The following is a 20,563-nucleotide window of genomic DNA, read 5'->3' as shown; positions in this document are numbered from 1 at the left end:
ATAAATTTACATAAGAGTAAAGAAATTTGAATGTTTGTTCTTTTAAGTTATTTAAGGTTTGAGTTTATTTATTCACGAATAATATTCCTGTCTGTTTTTACCATTCCTACCAAAGATATTTCTGTCGACTAAATAAAAATTCCTTCTATTTAAAATTTAAATAGAACTTGAACAAATCTGATAGTTCATAATATCCACGAGACTTGCACGTAAGAGCGGAGTTATCCGTTTTAACAAGCAGCGTATTGCACTGATACGAAATAGCTGTGTGTGTATATATGTAGATATGTATGTTTATATATATATATATGTTTATATATGTGTGTGTGTATGTATATATATATAATATATGTGTGTGTGTGTGTGTGTGTGTGTGTGTGTGTGTGTGTGTGTGTATGTGTGTGTATATGTATGTGTATATATGTAGATATATATATGTGTATATGTATAGATATGTATATATATATTTGTGTGTGTGTATATATATATATATATATATGTGTATATATATATATATATGACAGCAACACTCATCACTCACAACAGTGACAAAACATTGCATTGACAATCATGTTACGTTATTTTCAAAATGTTTCCTTTTCTTTTTCATTGCTTCTTTAACACACTACTTCTCAACAGTGCTGCATTGACAATCATGTTACGGTATGTTTCCTTTTCTAGTATATATATATATATGTGTATATATGTGTGTATATATATATATATGTGTGTATGTATGTGTGTGTATATATATATATGTATGTATATACATATATCGTAAGCTGGAATGTTAAAGGCCTGAATCACGAATTAAAGAGAAAGAAAGTACTCTCTCACCTAACACGTCTAAATGCTAAAATAGTATTTCTACAGGAAACCCACTTACTAAGCAAGGATCAGTTCCGGCTGCAAAAAGACTGGACTGGCCAAATGTTCCATTCTAGTTTTAGGAAGAAAACTAGAGGTGTTGGAATTCTCATACATAAAACTGTACCATTTGTAGCATCAGATGTAGTATTGGATCCTGAAGGGAGATATGTAATGGGAGACTTCTCCAAGCGTAAAATGATCTTGATAAATGTTTATGCACCTAAGGTGGTTGATAAGGAATTTATACAAAATTTATTTGCATCCATTCCCAATCTGAACACTCATAAAATTATAATGGCTGGGGACTTTAAATTGTGTTCTAAATCCACTTTTAGATAGATGCCGTTCCCCCTGTGGAGGAAGTCCTAACACCGCAAAGATAGTACAAGGAACCGTTTTTTCGCTGACATCATCTCAAAAAACTCTGGCGATCAACGTGTCTTATACAAAACACTAAATGCTGTCCTCTCTCCAGCCGTAACTGTTTTCTCTGCTGCCTCCACTGCTCTTTGTAATCAGATCCTCACGTTTTTTCTGGATAAGGTCACGAACATTAGATCCCAGATCTCCATTTCTTCTTCTGGCTCTGTTGATTTAGCCGCTCCTGCGCACGGTTCCCTCACCAGATTTGAACCTATTTCGCTCCCCCATCTGGAAAAAATCGTTGCCTCAATGAAGCCTTCGGGCTCTCCGGACGATGTGGTGCCGTCCAGACTGCTGAAAGATGTGTTTCCTGTGATTCGATATGATGTCCTAAAGATCATAACTAGTAGTCTATCCTCGGCTATAGTTCCTCATGCTTTCAAACACGCAGTTGTACATCCAATTGTGAAAAAACCTGATCTTGACCCTGCCATTCTTTCCAATCTTCGTCCAATCTCCAAGCTACCTTTCTTGTCAAAAATACTAGAAAAGTAGTTTATGAGCAATTAACTCATCACCTACAGGACCATCAGGTAATGGATCTTTTTCAGTCAGGCTTTAGGCCCCAACACAGCACAGAAACCGCGCATTTACGTGTCCTAAATGACGTCCTTTTGGCATTGGACTCCGGATTCCACGTGGTTATGGTTCTTCTCGACTTATCTGCTGCTTTCGACACAATCGACCCGACATCATGATCTCCATTTCGAATCCTGGGCTGGTGTATCTGGCTTAGCCCTCGACTGGTTCAGGTCATATTTCTGCAACAGGACTCTCAGAGTCATGCTAGACGATTTTCATCTGAATCAGTCCCACTCCCATGTGGGGTTCCCCAGGGTTCCATTTTAGGGCCACTACTTTTTTCAATCTACATCCTGCCTTTAGGTGCAATTTTTAGAAAGCATGCAATTTCATATCACCTATATGCTGACGACTGCCAAATTTATTTCTCCCTCAAGCCAACTGACTCCACCAAACCTCTCCTCGACTGCCTATCTGACATTAAGGACTGGCTGGCTGGAAAATTCCTTCACCTGAGCGATTCAAAACCGAGGTCATTGTTTTAGTCCCGACTGCAAACAGGCTCCACCCCTTGGCCTCGTTTCTCTTCCCATTCCAGTAACCGTCTGTCTCCAATCTTGGAATCAAAATGGATACGTTCCTGAAAATGGATGCTCAAGTCAACAGCACAGTAAAATCCTGCTTTTTCCATCTAAGGCGAATCGCCAAACTCAAGCCTATTCTTTCTAACCACCTCCTGGAATCAGTAATTCATGCATTCATTACGTCCCGGCTTGACTACTCTAATTCCTGCCTTTTTGGTATCAGTAAAGCCACACTTTCTAGACTCCAACTGGCTCAAAATGCGGCTGCAAGGCTTCTAACTGGAAGTAGCAGAATCCAACACATTTCACCAATTTTGAAAACCTTCACTGGCTGCGGTTAGATTCAGAATCGATTTTAAGATTCTCCTCCTAACCTATAAGGCATTAAACGGTCTAGCCCCCGCCTATTTGAGTGTCTTGCTCCATTGTCACAATCCCCCTCGTGTTCTTAGATCCACAGATCAGCTGCTCCTAACCGTTCCCAAGGCACGTTTTAAAGCTCGTGGTGAAAGGGCTTTCTCCGTCTGTGCACCCAGGCTCTGGAACTCCCTGCCCTTAGTGGTTAGGCAAGCCGCTTCAGTCGCCACATTCAAATCTCGCCTAAAAACGCACTTCTTCACATTGGCTTTTAATTCTTAACCTGTTTCATTTTCCACTTGTCTTTTGCTATTTCTCTATTTTATTTGGTCCCTTGACCTGTTTTTAGTATCTCTGTTTTAATTCTCTCTTAATGTTTATTTTTAATATTTTGCTTTTAGTCCTGCTTGTTGTAACTGTACAGCGCTTTGGTCAGTTGTAATGCTGTGTTTTTAAGCGCTCAACAAATAAATATGGTATGGTATAATTACAAAGTTTATAACTGATCACAACTTATCAGACCCCTGGAGGTTTTTAAACACAAATTCAAGAACATATTCTTTCTACTCACCAGTACATCATTGCTACTCAAGGATTCATTACTTCTTTATAGACAATAACTTCTTGCCTAAGATTAAGTCGTGCAAATACGATGCTATTGTTATTTCTGACCATGCACCTATGATCTTGGAGCTAAAATTACTAAGCCCCATACACTCACCCCGCAGATGGCGCCTCAACCCGCTTCTATTAGCGGACAAGAATTGTATGGAATTTATATCCAAACAAATCAAATTCTTTCTAGAGACAAATACATCCCCCGAGATCTCTGTATGAATACTCTGGGAAACTCTTAAGGCCTTCTTAAGAGGACAGATTATCACATATCTGTCCCACAGAAATAAATCCGAAGCCAAGAAAGTAGCAGAGACAAAAAGCGAAATTACTAAAATAGATGAAGAACATGCCAGACTACCAAGCGAGACTCTACATAGGAGGAGGCAGGCTCTACATTCAGAATTAAACCTCTTGACAACTAAAGAAACTGAACAACTAATCTACAAATCCAAACATCATTACTATGAACATGGAGAGAAAGCTAATAAGGTTTTAGCTCAACAAATTCACAAGCAAGAAGTGCGCAACGCAATATCGGTAATCACTAACACGAACAGAGATAATCGTCGAACACAAAAATATAATGCACACTTCCAGAGACTACTATAAATCCCTATATACTACTGAGTTTAAAGAAGACAATACACAATCTAATGCATTTCTGGATACATTACAAATACCACAAATAGATGCTTTTAGTGTGGAGGAACTTGATAAACCTCTGGCGTTATCAGAATTACTAGATGCTATCAAGTCACTCCAAGGTGGGAAAGCAGCAGGCCCTGATGGCTACCCTGCAGAATTTTACAAGAAATTCTCCGCTCAGCTACCTCCCCTCCTATTAGCAACATTTACAGAAGCCAGAGAGAACCAATTTCTTCCACAAACCGTTCGCCAAGCACGAATCACTGTCTTTCCAAAACAAAATAAGGACTTATTACAATGTGCATCATACAGACCAATTTCACTTCTGAATAACAACGTTAAAATATTCTCTAAAATCATAGCCAGAAAGATGGAGAAAGTGCTCCCCTCGGTAATATCACAAGACAAAACTGGATTTATTAGGGGCCGACACTTATCTCCAAATCTTCGACGCCTATTTAATGTAGTATACTCGTCAACTAAATCAAACACCCCAGAAATAATAATATCATTGGAAGCAGAAAAAGCATTCGACATGATTGAATGGAAATACCTTTTTACAACAACAACAACAACAACATTTATTTATATAGCACATTTTCATACAAACAGTAGCTCAAAGTGCTTTACATATTAAAGAATAGAAAAATGAAAGACATAATTATAAAAAATAAATCAACATTAACATCGAATAAGAGTAAGGTTCAATGGCCAGGGGGGACAGAAAAACAAAAAAACTCCAGACAGCTGGAGAAAAATAAAATCTGTAGGGATTCCAGACCATGATACCGCCCAGTCCCCTCTGGGCATTCTACCTAACATAAATGAAACAGTCCTCTTTGGATTTAGGGTTCTCACGGAAGGGCTTGATGATGATGATGGTCACGTAGACTTCTTCCTTTTAATCCGTCCATCATTGTTGGAGCATCATGAAGCTTTGAGTAGGTGGAGGTGGCGCAGGCCACCACCACAAAGAAACCGGAAAAAGAAACAGAAAGAGAGTAGGGGTCAGTACCGATTTTAGAGCCACCATGAATAGTTGTTATGATGAATTGAACATACAGAGTATCAGGATTAAGTTAAATTACGATTAAAATGAAGTTATAACAAGGCCATGTTAAAGTAATGTGTTTTCAGCAGTGTTTTAAAGTGCTCTACTGTATCAGCCTGGCGAATTCCTATTGGCAGGCTATTCCAGATTTTAGGTGCATAACAGCAGAAGGCCGCCTCACCACTTCTTTTAAGTTTTGTTCTTGGAATTCTAAGGAGACACTCATTTGAGGATCTGAGGTTACGATTTGGAATATAAGGTGTCAGACATTCCGATATATAAGATGGGGAGATTATTTAAGGCTTTATAAACCATAAGCAGAATTTTAAAGTCAATTCTGAATGACACAGGTAACCAGTGTAGTGACATCAAAACTGGAGTAATGTGTTCTGATTTTCTTTTCCTAGTTAGGATTCTAGCAGCTGCATTCTGCACTAGTTGCAAACGATTTATATCTTTTTGGGTAGTCCTGAGAGGAGTGCGTTACAGTAATCTAGTCGACTGAAAACAAGCGTGAACTAATTTCTCAGCATCTTTCAGTGATATAAGAGGTCTAACTTTACTTATGTTTCTTAAGTGAAAAATGCTGTCCTAATGATCTGATTAATATGTGATTTAAAATTCAGATTACAGTCAACAATCACCCCTAAGCTTTTTACCTCCGTCTTGACTTTTAATCCTAATGTATCCAGTTTATTTCTAATAGCCTCATTGTATCCATTATTGCTGATCACTAAAATTTCAGTTTTCTCTTTATTTAACTTGAGAAAATTACTATTCATCCATTCTGAGATACTAGTCAGACATTGTGTTAGTGAATCAATAGAATCGGGTCATCAGGTGCTATTGATAAGTACAGCTGTGTGTCATCAGCATAGCTGTGGTAGCTCACGTTGTGCCCTGAGATAATCTGACCTAACGGAAGCATGTAGATTGAGAATAACAGCGGACCCAGGATAGAGCCTTGTGGAACACCATATTGGATATCATGTGTCTTGAGTTGTAATTCCCACAACTAACAAAATATTTTCTCCCTGTCAGGTAGGATTCAAACCAATTTAAGACACTGCCAGAGAGGCCCACCCATTGACTAAGGCGATTTCTAAGAATGTTGTGATCAATGGTGTCAAATGCAGCACTCAGATCTAAGAGGATGAGAACAGATAAATGGCCTCTGTCTGCATTTACCCGCAAGTCATTTACTACTTTAACGAGTGCAGTTTCTGTGCTGTGATTTGTTCTAAAACCTGACTGAAATTTATCAAGAATAGCATGTTTATTTAGGTGGTCATTTAACTGCATAATGACTGCCTTCTCTAGAACTTTACTTAAGAAGGGCAGTTAGAGATGGGTCTAAAATTTTCAAGAGCGAGGGTCAAGATTATGTTTCTTAAGTAGGGGTTTAACTACAGCAGTCTTAAGACAGTCTGGGAAGACCCCAGTATCTAGTGACGAATTTACTATGTCAAGAACATTATCAATTAGCACGCCTGATACTTCTTTGAAAAACCTTGTTGGTATCGGGTCAAGGACGAGGTGGAGGGTTTTAATTGAGATATTATTTTTGTAAATCAGGTAAATCTATCCTAGTGAAAGAGTTTAATTTGTTTATAACAGGATGTTGGGGTTTAGGGGATCCTTAGTGTTGGGGAGATATACTATGTTATTTCTAATATCATTAATTTTTGATTGAAAATACAGCGACAGCCTCACAGGTTTCACTGGAAGCACTTAGGAGGCATTCCTTTGAGCTACCTGGGTTTAGTAGGCGATCAATTGTTGAAAATAAGACTCTAGGATTACTAGCATTGTTATTTATAATATTAGAGAAATAGCAGTCTCTCAAGACGGACAGTGTTATTGTATTCTGTTATTTTGACTTTTAATATTTCGTGGTGGATAGTAAGTTTAGTCTTCCTCCATTGACGCTCAGCTCTACGGCATGTTCTCTTTAAATCAGACACTCTTTGGGTCTTCCATGGTATACCAATGCTAGAAGATTTTTTCACTGTCTTTTCAGGTGCAACTATGTCAACAGCAGCTCTCACTTTAGAATTAAATCTTTCCACCTTACTATTTACATTGTCCTCGCTATTATAGCTGGCACTATAAACGGACTGATTGCTTAAAATGTTTATAAGTTTTAAAGCTGCTGCGAATCAAAGAAGCGTTTTTAACAATATGCTTCTCATGAGTGTTTTTATCATTATTTCTATATTAAAAAGTAGAAAAAAATGGTCTGATAGACCAATATCAATGATCTGTTTTATATCAACTTTCAGTCCTTTAGTAATCACTAAGTCTAATGTATGACCTGCTTTATGTGTAGGCTGATTTATGAGTTGTCTCAAATCAAAAGAATCCAGGAGGTTCATAAATTCTTTTACTTTTAGATCACACTGATTATCTATATGAAAATTAAAGTCGCCAACTATTAGGAGTGTGTCATAATTAGTAATTAAAATTGACATTAAGTCAGAGAATTCCTCAAAAAGACGTTATATTTAGGAGGTCTATACACGGATAGTATTAGAACTTGAGAATCTCCATGAATAACAACGGCGAGATACTCAAAGGACTTGAACTTACCAAAACTGACATCTTTACATTTTAATCGCTCGAGTAAATGTTAGCCAATCCGCCCCTTTTCCCTGGCGGTTTGAATGAGTAAAACTGTAATCCGGAGGCAGATTCGATTAAAACTGACGCGCATCTGAATTCAGCCATGTTTCATTTAGTGCAATAAGATCTATTTTTATCACTAATAAGATCGTTGATAAAAACGTTTTGTTAGTTAAAGCTCTGACATTTAATAGTGCCATATTTAATGTTTCGGAGGTGCAGAGATGAGTACTATGCGTTATTGTTATTTGGAATAGGAACTAAATTATTATTATTAGCGCTCTGTGTATATTTTTGTTTAATCTGCGATCTGTTTTTATAGTTTTAATACATTGTTCCTCTAAAATAGTGATTTTAATTAGATTATTGGAGTTTATGCCGTATTTCCTAGGTTTTCTACGTGCATTGAGATTGCTTATTACAGTATTAATGGTGTGAACTTTAACGGAAGACTCTATTAAACATTCATCATGTCCTGGCACAACAGTATTATTTCGGACGGGGTTAAGAGCAGAGATAGATAGTCAAGAAAACGAATTACCTTCGATATGTTTTCGGAGAGGACCCGGGCACCGAAACTGTTCGGATGCAGGCCATCACGCTTGAAGAGACGCGGCCTTTCCAAAAAGAGATTCCAATTGTTGATGAAACCGACATCCTTCTTCTTGCAGAAACCCTGTAGCCAGTTGTTCAACCCTAGCAGACGACTGTAGTACTCGTTGGATCGTCTGACGAGGTAGTGGACCGAAACGAAGATCTTTGCCGATGGGGTCCTCTCCTTCGTGTCTCTAATCAGAGCTGCGAAGTCAGCCTTCAGGATTTCTGATTGTCGGTGCCTTATATCGTTTACGCCGGCATGCAAGACGATTGATCCAACTGCCCTCTCCTTGTGTTTCTCGTAGACTGCTGGCGCACGTTTCATTACATCTCGGACACGAGCACCGGGAAAACAAGAAACAAACGATTTTGCATTACATTTTACTACATTGGAGAAGTTTGGGTTTGGCCCAAACATTTGTGTATGGATTAAATTACTGTATACTAACCCAGAAGCTTCAGTTTGCATCAACAACAACATTTGCTCAGACTACTTTAAACTAGAACGTGGCACTAGACAAGGATGCCCCTTGTCACCGCTGCTGTTTGCGATTGCCATTGAACCACTGGCAATACATTTTCGAAATACTGATCTGATAAAGGGGATTAGCAGAGAAGGACTGGAACAGAAAATCTCATTATATGCAGATAATATGGTACTGTATATTTCGGACCCGGAAAATTCTGTGCCTGCAGTGTTAGCAGCACTCACAGAATTTCAAAAGATCTCTGGTCTCAGAATTAATCTGAATAAAAATGTACTCTTTCCAGTGAATTCTCAAGCATATAATATTAGATTAGATACCCTACCTTATATCATTGCAGAACAGTTTAAATACCTAGGGGTAAACATCACAAATAAACATAAAGCTCTATATCAGCAAAATTTCGCCGTCTGCATGGAAAAAATTAAACAAGACTTGCATAGATGGTCAACCCTTCATCTCGCACTAGCTGGAAGAATTAACACTGTTAAGATGAATATTCTTCCTAAGCTCCTTTTTTTATTTCAAAACATCCCAATATACATTAATAAATCATTCTTTAGGCAATTAGGTTCAACAATAACCTCATTTATTTGGAATTCAAAACATCCACGCATCAAAAGAGTTAATTCTACAAAGACAAAAGGCAGAAGGCGGCATGGCTCTACCTAACTTCCAGTTTTATTACTGGGCAGCAAATATACAGGCGATAAAAACCTGGACACAAATAGAAGAACATACACAGGCATGGACCACAATAGAAGTAATATCCTGCAGTACTTCTTTGTAATCGTTACTCTGTGCTCCAATAAACACATGCTATCGGCAATATACAAATAACCCAATTGTGCTTCACTCACTTAGAATCTGGAACCAATGTAGAAAGCATTTTAAGACGGAGAAGCTTCTATCTGTGACACCTCTGCAAGAGAACCACCTCTTTCAACCTTCACAAACATATTCAGTTTTTAATATCTGGAAAAAATTTGGAATTAACTTGCTTAGAGATCTTTATATAGACAACGTCTTTGCATCCTATGAACAATTACATTCCAAATTTAACATTCCAGCTACACATTTCTTTTACTATCTTCAAATCAGGAACTTTGTTAAACAGAACCTTTCAGATTTTCCTCATCTTGCACCTTCATCCATGCTGGAAAAAGTATTGCTCAATCTCAAGGATTTAGACTCCATCTCTACAATATATAAAATCATTTTACATTCCCTCCCTTTCATATACGCAAAGCATACAATTATACAACTTAAAATTATATATCGAGCACATCTGTCTCGACTAAAACTCTCCAAAATGTTTCCAGGGCAGGATCCAACCTGCGAACGTTGCAACCAAGTCCCAGCCTCACTAGGTCACATGTTCTGGGCCTGCACCAAATTAACATTATTCTGGACAAAAATTTTTAATTACCTTTCAGATAGTCTTGGACTCGCAATCCCTCCTAACCCATTAACAGCTGTGTTTGGGGTTCTATCAGATGGTTTTAAAGTGGAGAAAGACAAACAAATTGTGATTGCATTCACTACACTTTTGGCACGCAGACTTATTCTGATAAACTGAAAGAACCCAAACTCTCCTCTTTTAAGTCAGTGGGAAACCGATGTGTTATATTATTTGAAATTGGAAAAAATCAAATACTCAGAGGATCTGTACAGACTTTTTTTAAAACATGGCAGGATCTTTACAAGCCTTAAATTTAACGCCGTTCGGCTTGCTCTCTCTCTCTCAGGGGTGGGGATCGATCTGTTCTTAACTCAATTTTTCTTTTTGTAAAAACTTGATTGCTTTGTATGGATTGTAATAAAATTAATAAAAATTAAAAAAGGAATATCCTGTGTCTTTGAAGTCTAATTACCACAATTTAACAAAGAAATTTCTTACCTGTCAAGTAAGACTCAAACCAATTTAAGACACTGCCAGAGAAGCCCACCCACTGACTAAGGTGATTTATAAGAATATTGTAATCAATGGTTTCAAAAGAGGATGAGAACAGATAAATGGCCTCTGTCTGCAATTACTCGCAAGTCATTTACTACGTTAACAAGTACACTTTCTATACTGTGATTTGTTCTGAAACTTGTCAAGAACAGAATGTTTGGGCCAACAAGTGCTAAACACCTCTGGGAACTCCTTCAAGACTGTTGGAAAACCATTTCAGGTGACTACCTGTTGAAGCTCATCAAGAGAATACCAAGAGTGTGCAAAGCAGTAATCAAAGCAAAGGGTGGCTATTTTGAAGAAACTAGAATATAAAACATGTTTTCAGTTATTTCACCTTTTTTTGTTAAGTACATAACTCCACATGTGTTCATTCATAGTTTTGATGCCTTCAGTGAGAATCTACCAATGTAAATGGTCATGAAAATAAAGAAAACCCATTGAATGAGGAGGTGTGTCCAAACTTTTGGCCTGTACTGTATATATGTTTGGTATCATTCTTTTCAGAATTTATTGAACTTAAATGTGATGTTGTCAGATTTTCAGATTCTCTTGTTTTTAAATTATAAACTAATAAATATCAAGAACTCCTGTCCCGCGAGATAAGACTTTGTGCCAAAAGATTTAACCATGCCCAGGGCCGGAAATAAAACAAGCAATAGGACAGCTCTTGTACAGGCTTTTAAATGTTCGAAGCACTGCACAGGATGAAGATCATGCAGCAACAGCAAGCCAGCAGCTGATCAAGAAAAGAGGAGGTAAAAAAAAAAAATCTATTTGTTTACATGGTATCAGTATACTGCTGCTGGATTATGTGAATTTCCCCTTGGGATTAATAAAGTATCTATCTATCTATCTATCTATCTATCTATCTATCTATCTATCTATCTATCTATCTATCTATCTATCTATCTATCGTAAAAAATAGTAAAACGTAATAAATTAAAAGAAAATTGTTTCATGTTGCATTAGAGGTGTTTGTGGAGTTGTACCTTTTTCGTTCTGTTTGGCTTTAAAATGAACACACAATTACTTTTTAAACTTACACTTTTACTATAAAACTTCAGTAATATCAATATTTGGAATTAACTTTTCGTCAGTATTGCACTGAGTTTTGATTCAGTGTTTGGACTTGGGTTGTGGCAATGCGACTTATAACTGCCCATGAATGAATATCTTTTGTTTCTCTCTAATAACTAACCGACTTCTTGGCATGTTTGTCTCTGTGATTTGTTAATTGTTATAGCAAAAGCTTTTCTAACGGGGAAACTATAAACGTTTTAATACGAATGGCATATCAAGATCTCCTTTGTTGTCTAATGTAATCCGCAGAAGATGTACTACATTACCTTTCTTGTCGACTGTTCAAATTTAACATGTTAGGATTGTTTGACCAATTTTAAATACAGCTAATCTTGTTCTGTTGTATAGCCCATCACTTATACATAAATTACGCAATAAATTTACGATATGTCCTCCTTTTAACAATAATTCGGCCAGACAATGTTAACGGTTGTAGATATTCTACAGCATATTGTAAGATGATATTTTCATCTTCCACACCATCACCACCAACTGTTTCAGCATCGTCTATTGATACACATTTAACCAATTTGTCGTGTAACCGATCAACAATTTTCGTGTTGATTCGTTTGACTTCTTAGTTTATCTGTGCTAGGATTGCCCGGGTACTCATTTCTTCTGTTGATAAAGAATTTCAACCTAAAGGGTTAAGATTTGGACACACATCTTCTTTTACTGGAAGTAAAGTGAGGAAAACATTAAAATTTATAAAAGTTTAGAGCACAGGAACTATGTCTGACAAAAGCATTCACACGAATGAGAGGTGAGAGGACTGTGGGCATGGGCTATTAACCGGTTTCATCTCAAGATTTTCTTTTATTATATATATGTATATATATATTTTTTTCCATCCATTACTAATCAAAACAGAGGTAACATTTTTGTTTTGTAAGCACACATACACCCAACAGGGAAAGCATGTTGTAAGCTGCCGAGTTTGAGTCATGCATAGAGAACGAAGTCAGGTTATTATTATTCCCTTGGTAGTAGTTGTGTTTAAGTATCTAGCCCATGTACCTTAATGCAGCAGTGTTATTTCTCTGGTCTTGCAGCTGAAACGCCAATATTTTATTAATAGATTTAAGATTGACAAGTAAGTATAAAGATTGCAAACTCCCATTAAATACAGTTTAAAACTAAAAGTCCTTATCATTGTGTGAGACATATACTGGTATAGGCAATATACAGCACTAACCTGTAGGCACTGCACTATTTGACATAATGAGAAATGTGTGCTTTTTCTAATAACAGTATTTCCCTTTTTTTTTTTTCATAACAGTTAATATCTGGTAAATTTAAACACACTCAGACATCCATCACGGATAGCTCAGCATCATACAGAATTACAGGTGACAAGGCAAGTATGATGAAATTATTTATAAATGGTATGAATATTGTGCAAAAAATGTGTTTTGCTTTTATTAAGGTTTAGCACTACAACCAGGCTTTAACATAACATTATTTCTATGAATACACTTTTTACATACATTTTTTTTTTTTAAACTGATATACTGTAAAATTTTAATTACAGAATTCTACTTTGACTTTGATTGACATTCCTGGTCACGAGAGTCTTAGGCTGCAATTTTTGGAGAAGTTTAAATCTGCTGCCAGGTAATTCTGTTAAAGGTTAAAGTACTTTAGATTATAACTTTTTGTTTGCATTTTAAAAGTAGCATAATGAAGTTTTTAAAGGTCATGTTGCTTGCAGTGAGTGTCCAGCCCTATTTTGTCGGTGTACTGTATTCCCGTTATATGGCTGTGGATTTTCCCTTGCTTGGAAGTATAAATGTTTCTTAAACATTGCATGTTCTCTGTAGTTGGTAAAGCATATCATTTAACCTTTTTGTTTTTTTTTATTTCACAAGCAGTACATTTTATAACCTTACCTAGAATAACAGTTGCATCTGTGAATTCATGACAGAGGTCTTTTTTTTCAGGATGCTACTGGCTCTGCTTTTATACTTGGAAACAAATAATCAAGTATACTTGTTCAAGCAGTACCTGGCGTTAATTACTTCAATTATGTGCCCTAAAATGGGGGGACCAACTGAAAGTGTAGTAATTTCTAAATGTTACTGTATGACCAAAATAACTTAATGAAACTCTGCAATGTGCACTTTAATCACGTGATATTATTCAGCGTATGTATTGTGTGATAGGTAATTTTAAACTGTGTAGTGTAGGGGCAAATTTAAGGAGCAGCAACGTACTCAATAGTTTGTATTGCCCCCACATGCTTGTATGGGCATGCTCCTAATGAGATGATGGATGATATCCTTGTTTTGTAAGTACACATACACCCAACACCAAAAGCATGTTGTAAGCTGCCGAGTGCCAGATCTGGACCAGGGCATCACTTCGCTCCTGGAAAGTCTGAGGTGGACCGAAACATAATGTCCCAGAGGTGTTCTATTGGATTTAGGTCAGGCAAGCATGGTAGCCAGTCAGAGGTCTGTGTGTCCCTCCATGGATATGCGTCCCAAGGCCATCACTGATCCACCACCAAACCGATGGGCAGCATGACATTCTCCACAGCTTCTCCATACCCTTTCACGTCTGTCACATGTGTTCAGGGTGAACCCGCTCTCATCTGTGTAAATCACAGGGCATCAGTGGTGGACCAGCCAATTCTGGTATTCTATGGCAAATGCCAGTTGAGCTCTACAATGACGGGCAGTGAGCACAGGGCCCACTAGAGCAGGCATGTCAAACATGCGGCCCGCAACAGAAATCTGTGCGGCCAGGATGACAGATCCTAGTTAGCACTAAACTTGTACAAATTGATTACTATCATTTGTGATTGAATCATTCTGCATCTTCAGCGTTACTTATTGACTTTTCTTACTTCTGCCTTCTGACAAAAGCACTTTTTCCCATGGCATTACGGTACCGGAAACTTCATCTGCTAGTGTAGTTGCAGCCGCAAAGTCGCAACTGAAGTGCTAGGCTACGGGGTCTGCCCACTACCGAGCCGCGAGATAACTGTCAGCAACAGAGACTAACTCAGTGAAGGGCTACAGCAAAAAGGCTGCACCCTTCACTGAGGACACTTTTCAGAACACTAGGTGGGCGAGGCTTTGCAGCGGTGCAGAGAGAGGAGAGACCGCGGTGACAAGAGTATTATAACGAATTATTTTTATATTTCTGACAGTTTCCCCATATGATACGAGTCCACAGAAATCTCGTTACTACGAAGTATGTACAGCAGCAGATACTTTCATTACAACAAAGTGACCGTGAAATGCTTGAATTAATCATCCACAGAGCAGTTAGTTCTGTGGTTACAGCTCAGTTGTGGACATTTGCACAACGATCCCCAAACAAACATTGAAAAAAAAATGTTCTTTCTTCGAACATTCCTCGTACTGTTTTTTTGCTGTTTTTGTTTTGTGTAGTTTTAAGTGATACCTTTTCCTTATTGCTCGTCAACATTTGAAAAACATCCATTGGAATTGATCTCATTGTCGCCCTTCTATAGAAACGGCACTACTTGTTATATGCAAAAAAGAAGAAAAATCTCGGGTTGCAAACGTATGCGAACTGCTGCATTTGAAGAAGCCGAAAAATCAGTTTTTATGTGGTTGCAGTGATGCTTGTTGAAGAAACATTCCAATTAATGCGGCACTCTTTCAAGAAAATATGAGGTTTTTAAACTCTCTTGGGACCCGGACAAATAATCTCACACGTGGCAATAGTGCTTCAGGATGCACTTCAGCGCGTCGTTCCCCGTTGGGTGGGGTGGATCCCAGATCCCAAAAGAGTTCAGAAACCTCACAATATGAAGAAGAAGAAAAGGAAAACTGTGCTGACCACAACATGCTTCCACATTTAGATAATGTGCATGTTGAATTCCTCCCACCCAATTGCACGGCAGTGCTTCAGCCATTGGATTTTGGCATCATTCGCACCCTGAAAGTGTATTATTGCAAGGAAATGCTGAGAAAAATTCTAGTTGGCATATCTTGTAGACAGGAGAAGATTAAAATAACGCGAAAGAAGCTATTGAAGCTGCTTCCATTTCCAACATCCTATCTTTGTGATGCACGTTTTCTGCAGTGACAGCAACCAAAACGAGATTACGGAGTAGACTGAACATAAGCAACACACTTCGCGTGTCACTGTCTTCCATCCTCCCCAGATAGGATCGTCTGGTTGCAGGAAAACAAGATCAGGGCTCTCACTGATTCTGCATTATGGTAAGCTGTATAATTTCTATTAATGTATTATGACTTAATAATAATAGAAATGTAAATTGTGTATAAAACTGCCCTACGAACCCTCCCATAATCACCCCACACATTCCAACCTCCAACAACCCATCTGTCCCTGGAAAAATTTGCTTCTAGTAAAGCGGTCCTTTGTGTCAAAAAGGTTGCCGACCACTGGGCTACACTACTGGCTGGGCTGCTGAGACTGGCCAGTGGGCAGAACTGACCATGACGAGTAGTAATAGCCAGCATATTTTTCACATTTTGTTTGCTATAGTTTTATGTAATTTTGTGCTAGTATTGTAATGAACAGTTAGTTCAGACTACAGCTGAAGATCAGAAGTGGACGCGAGAAGTTGGAGAGTTGTTTATTAACAAGATTTTTGTGGTTTTGAGTTTGTATAATTAGTGTAGGACAGGGGGCTTTTTGCATATCAGTTTATTTTACAATATTTGAAGTAAACTTAGTAAAGTAAAATTTGATTTTTGGAGGATTTGTTTTTCAACATGTATTACTGAGCAATGAATTCAGTGAGCGTTTTCGCGATTTCAGTTCACACGAAGAGGACTTTGTGCTGTTTATGTCACCATACACTTATAATGTTGAGAATGTGCCTGAGAATATCCAAATGGAATTGATTGAGCTGCAGTCAGATTCTACTCTGATAGCAAAATACAACGAAGTTGGTGTGCCAGGCTTGTATGTTTACCTGCCACCCTCGTATGTGCAGATCCATAAGTTGGCATTGAGAGAACTGTCTGTGTTTGGAAGCACTTACCTTTGTGAGCAATTGTTTTCGTTAATGAAAGCTACCAAAACCCCACATCGCTCAAGACTTACTGCCGAACACCTTTCATCCCTCATAAAAGTTGCAGCTGCACAAGATTTCAAACCTGATATTGAACTGGTTACTAACAAGAGATGACAAGTGTCGGGACAAAAGAAATACATCTCACACTGTAAGACTCCTATATAAGCAATGAATATAATATAATGAATATAATATAATATAAGGATTTAGCTAAGAGGCTAAGACTCTTAATTGTACGCTGTTGTACGGAGATTGTATGGAAATTGCTTTTCTTTAAACTTTAAGTGTTACATTTTTTAATGTTTTCAGTATTGGAAAGAAAGCTACGGTAACTTTGTGTAATAGTATTTGTTACAGTGCGGCCCGCTGACGCACGTATGGCAGTCGAAGCGGCCCACCAATGGTAGCGAGTTTGACATGCTTGCACTAGAGGACATCAGGCCCTCAGGCCACCCTCATGAAGTCTGTTTTTGATAGTTTGGTCAGAGACATTCACACCAGTGGCCTGCTGGAGGTCATTTTTGTACTGATCTTGCTGGTGGGTTAAGGACCTTCAATGGCCCTGCCTGTCTCCTAGAATCTCCTCCATGCCCTTGAGACAGTGCTGGGAGAGACAGCAAACTTCCTGACAATAGCACGTATTGATGTGCCATCCTGGAGAAGTTGGACTACCTGTGCAATCTCTATAGGGTCCAGGTATCGCCTCATGCTACCAGTAGTGACACTGACTGTAGCCAAATGCAAAACTAGTGACAAAACAGTCAGAAAAAATGAAGAAGGAAAAATGTCAGTGGCCTCCACCTGTTAAACCATTCCTATTTTGGGGGTTGGCTAATTGTTGCTGTTTTAGTGCACCTGTTGTTAATTTTAATAACACCAAAGCAACTGAAACTGGTTAAAAAACACCTCTGCTACTTAACTGACCAGATCAATATCCCACGAGTTTCATTGACTTGATGCTATACTCTGATTAAAAAGTGGTCCTTATTTTTGTTTCATATAAACCTTTCTTTCTTCATCTTATGAAGCACTTTGAGCAACACCATTTGTATGAAAATGTGCTATATAAATAAACGTTGTTACAGTGATCCCCCACTATATTGCGGTTCAGCTATTGCGGAAAAATTCAACAAGTACATCCTACCTGTAGTGTACTTTGCAGCCAATTTGTTAACAAAGCATACGGTTTTCAGCAGTCACTACGGTAGACAGTTTCGCGTTACGGTACCTAAATGATTTCTTACAATGCCTGTTATTGGCTGAAAGAGGAGACTCAACCAGACCGGGATTTTCATTCTCTTGGGCTCTGATTAGCTGCTGCTAACATGGTGCAATCTCACAAGAACAGCGAGTGTGGGTCCCAGACGCATCTCAATTCTCTGCATATTGTGTACATTGCTTGTGGTCCGATTTTTGTCAGCAAACTTTTTTGTTTTAAGCCCTACGATGGCTTTTCCTCCTTTTGAGGGCAGCGCTTCGGTCCCTTCACAACAACAAACTGAATCTTAATGACATTTTAGCAGTGGTTACAGACAATGTTCTGCGTATGATGTTAAACTTCAAATCATGGGGGGTTGGTAGCAGGATTGACACTCCAGCCACCGTTTTTTAAAAAAAAAAAAAAAAAAAATACTTCACACAGCTCCGCGGTGACAGAAAGGACTAGTTTTTTTGCTTTCCGTGGGAGTAGCTCTGCTGCAGCCACCCATAGGAAGGCTGCTCGCATCATGAAGGGAATGGGGGAATGCCCTCGGGAGCCCCATTCTCAGAAGAGTCAAAACCAATGGGGTCAGGTCTGTTGGGAATTGGAGCTGGTGTGATTCTGAGACGTTACCCACTGAATGGCAGAACTCGGGTCCCAATTTGAGGTGGCCCATATGGGTAGGTAAATGGAATGTCTTGTCTCTCCGGCAAGATGGTCATCTTCCTCTGCTGTCGGAGGAGCTGTGTAAACTCTGCATTTCCGTGGCGGCATTCTCTGAGGTGTGCATACTGGAGACTGGCCAGATCTGTAGGTGGATACACCACTTATTGGTCTGGTCGGTTTGGTGGCTGTCATACTTGGGGAGTAGCTGTTGCTGTAGCAGATTGGCTTATTCCGATGGTGTCCGATGTCACTCCTTTCAACCAGCGTATTACGAGACTCTTGATTACGGCACTCCCTGGGTGCTTAGTCGGCTATGTAAGTGTATGCTCCGACCACGGTGAGTGATGTCTCGGCGAGGCAGGCATTTATTTGCAGCTTCGCTCGGTGGTTGATGGGTGTCCATTGGGTGACACTCCCCTGGTCGTTGGTGACTTTATTTCAGCCACTGGCACTGACAGGGCTGGTTATGAGGATAATCTCAGTCCCCATGAGTCTCGTAACATTGGTGAAAGTGGCTCCATGTTCCTTGACTTTCCAAAAAGGTCGGAGGTTGCAAATTGCTGGATCTTGGTTCCAGCACCCAGAACTGCATCGTTGCACTTGGTACTCCAATACTGGTGGTGTACTGATTGAGCACATCCCATGGGCAGACGCTGGAGGCTGTTGCAAAACTGCAGGTTCCACAGAAGTGCCTAGTTTGTGAATTCTGACCACAGACAACTTGTTGCTACTGATATGATCATGCTTAGGTCCAGTAGGTTACCACCTACTAGGAAAATGAGCCTGGACTTGGCCAGACTCCAAGACCAGACATTTTCTAATGAGTTTACACGCAGTTTGTCTGAGAAACTTGCAGATTTTGGTACGACTGGTGATCCTAATGTGATGTGGAAGATCTTCCATGACAAGACCCTGAAGGTTGCTAAGGGTTGTGTTGGTGTTACCGGTGTTCCCAGAAGGAGGTGTTTCCTCTCACACCCTGGATATCATTGAGATGAGTCGCAGCGCACGGTTCAATGGCAACTCTGGTCTGTACCGGGAACTGAGAAGGACTGCTGCAAGGGCTCTGAGGTCAGATAAAGAGGTGTTTGTTGTTTTTTTTTTTTTATTATCTAATTATTTTCTCTCTACCCTAAACGAGACTGTTTAACATCATACCCTTGGTTTACTGTTATTGCTATTATTGCATTAAGACTTATTATGCTTATTCTAGACAAATTTCTAACACCTTTCCCTGGGTTTATTACCTGGGTGTGTTATCTTAATACACTAAGACTGCTGAAGATTATATATATTTTAAGTGCACAATTTTTTAGACTATATTGGTAATAGATATCTCTATCTTTTTAACCCTAAAACACCGCTGCGTGGGGACTTGTTTTGCTTTGGGCGTGCTCTGTCTCTGGGTATGTCAGAGGACCGGGACTGTGAAGTGGGTTCTAGCCTCACGTGGTGAGGCACATAAGGGGGGGAGAGAAAGAGAACAGGCTTGATCTATACCTAATCTATTCTTTTAATCTTTAATTATAACTACCAACGTAATAATAGGCAGCATGGCAATAACTCTAGGGGAAGTAGGAAATTAAGGCCGACGCTCGCTCACTTCCATTTAAAACTATAAAATGACATCAAAAATTCAGAATCAATGTCTCCATGATGGGACGGTTTGTGAGCTGGAATATTGAAGGCCTGAATCACGAATTAAAGAGAAAGTAAGTACTCTCTCACCTAACAGGTCTAAATGCTAAAATAGTATTTTTACAGGAGACCCATTTACTAAGCAAGGATCAGTTCCTGGTGCAAAAAGACTGGACTGGCCAAATGTTCGATTCTAGTTTTACAAAGAAAACTAGAGGTGT

General features: G+C 38.8%; 1 protein-coding gene across 2 annotated transcripts in view; it reads left to right on the top strand.

Annotated features, from left to right (window-relative positions):
* Positions 1–20,563, top strand: part of srprb (SRP receptor subunit beta) — a 96,435-nt gene that overhangs the window by 32,420 nt on the left and 43,452 nt on the right. Inside the window, exons 3-4 of one of the 2 annotated variants that reach the window (XM_039764156.1) lie at positions 13,094–13,171; positions 13,346–13,428. In XM_039764156.1, the coding sequence (XP_039620090.1) occupies positions 13,094–13,171; positions 13,346–13,428 (161 nt within the window). The remainder of the gene's footprint in view (positions 1–13,093; positions 13,172–13,345; positions 13,429–20,563) is intronic. The other variant, XM_039764165.1, reaches the window with a different exon arrangement.

The sequence above is a fragment of the Polypterus senegalus genome, chromosome 1 (assembly GCF_016835505.1).
Source record: "Polypterus senegalus isolate Bchr_013 chromosome 1, ASM1683550v1, whole genome shotgun sequence".
In the NCBI taxonomy this organism is placed as follows: Eukaryota; Metazoa; Chordata; class Cladistia; order Polypteriformes; family Polypteridae; genus Polypterus; species Polypterus senegalus.
Note: the sequence above shows the minus strand (reverse complement) of the source record. Positions and strands in the feature narration are given on the sequence as shown.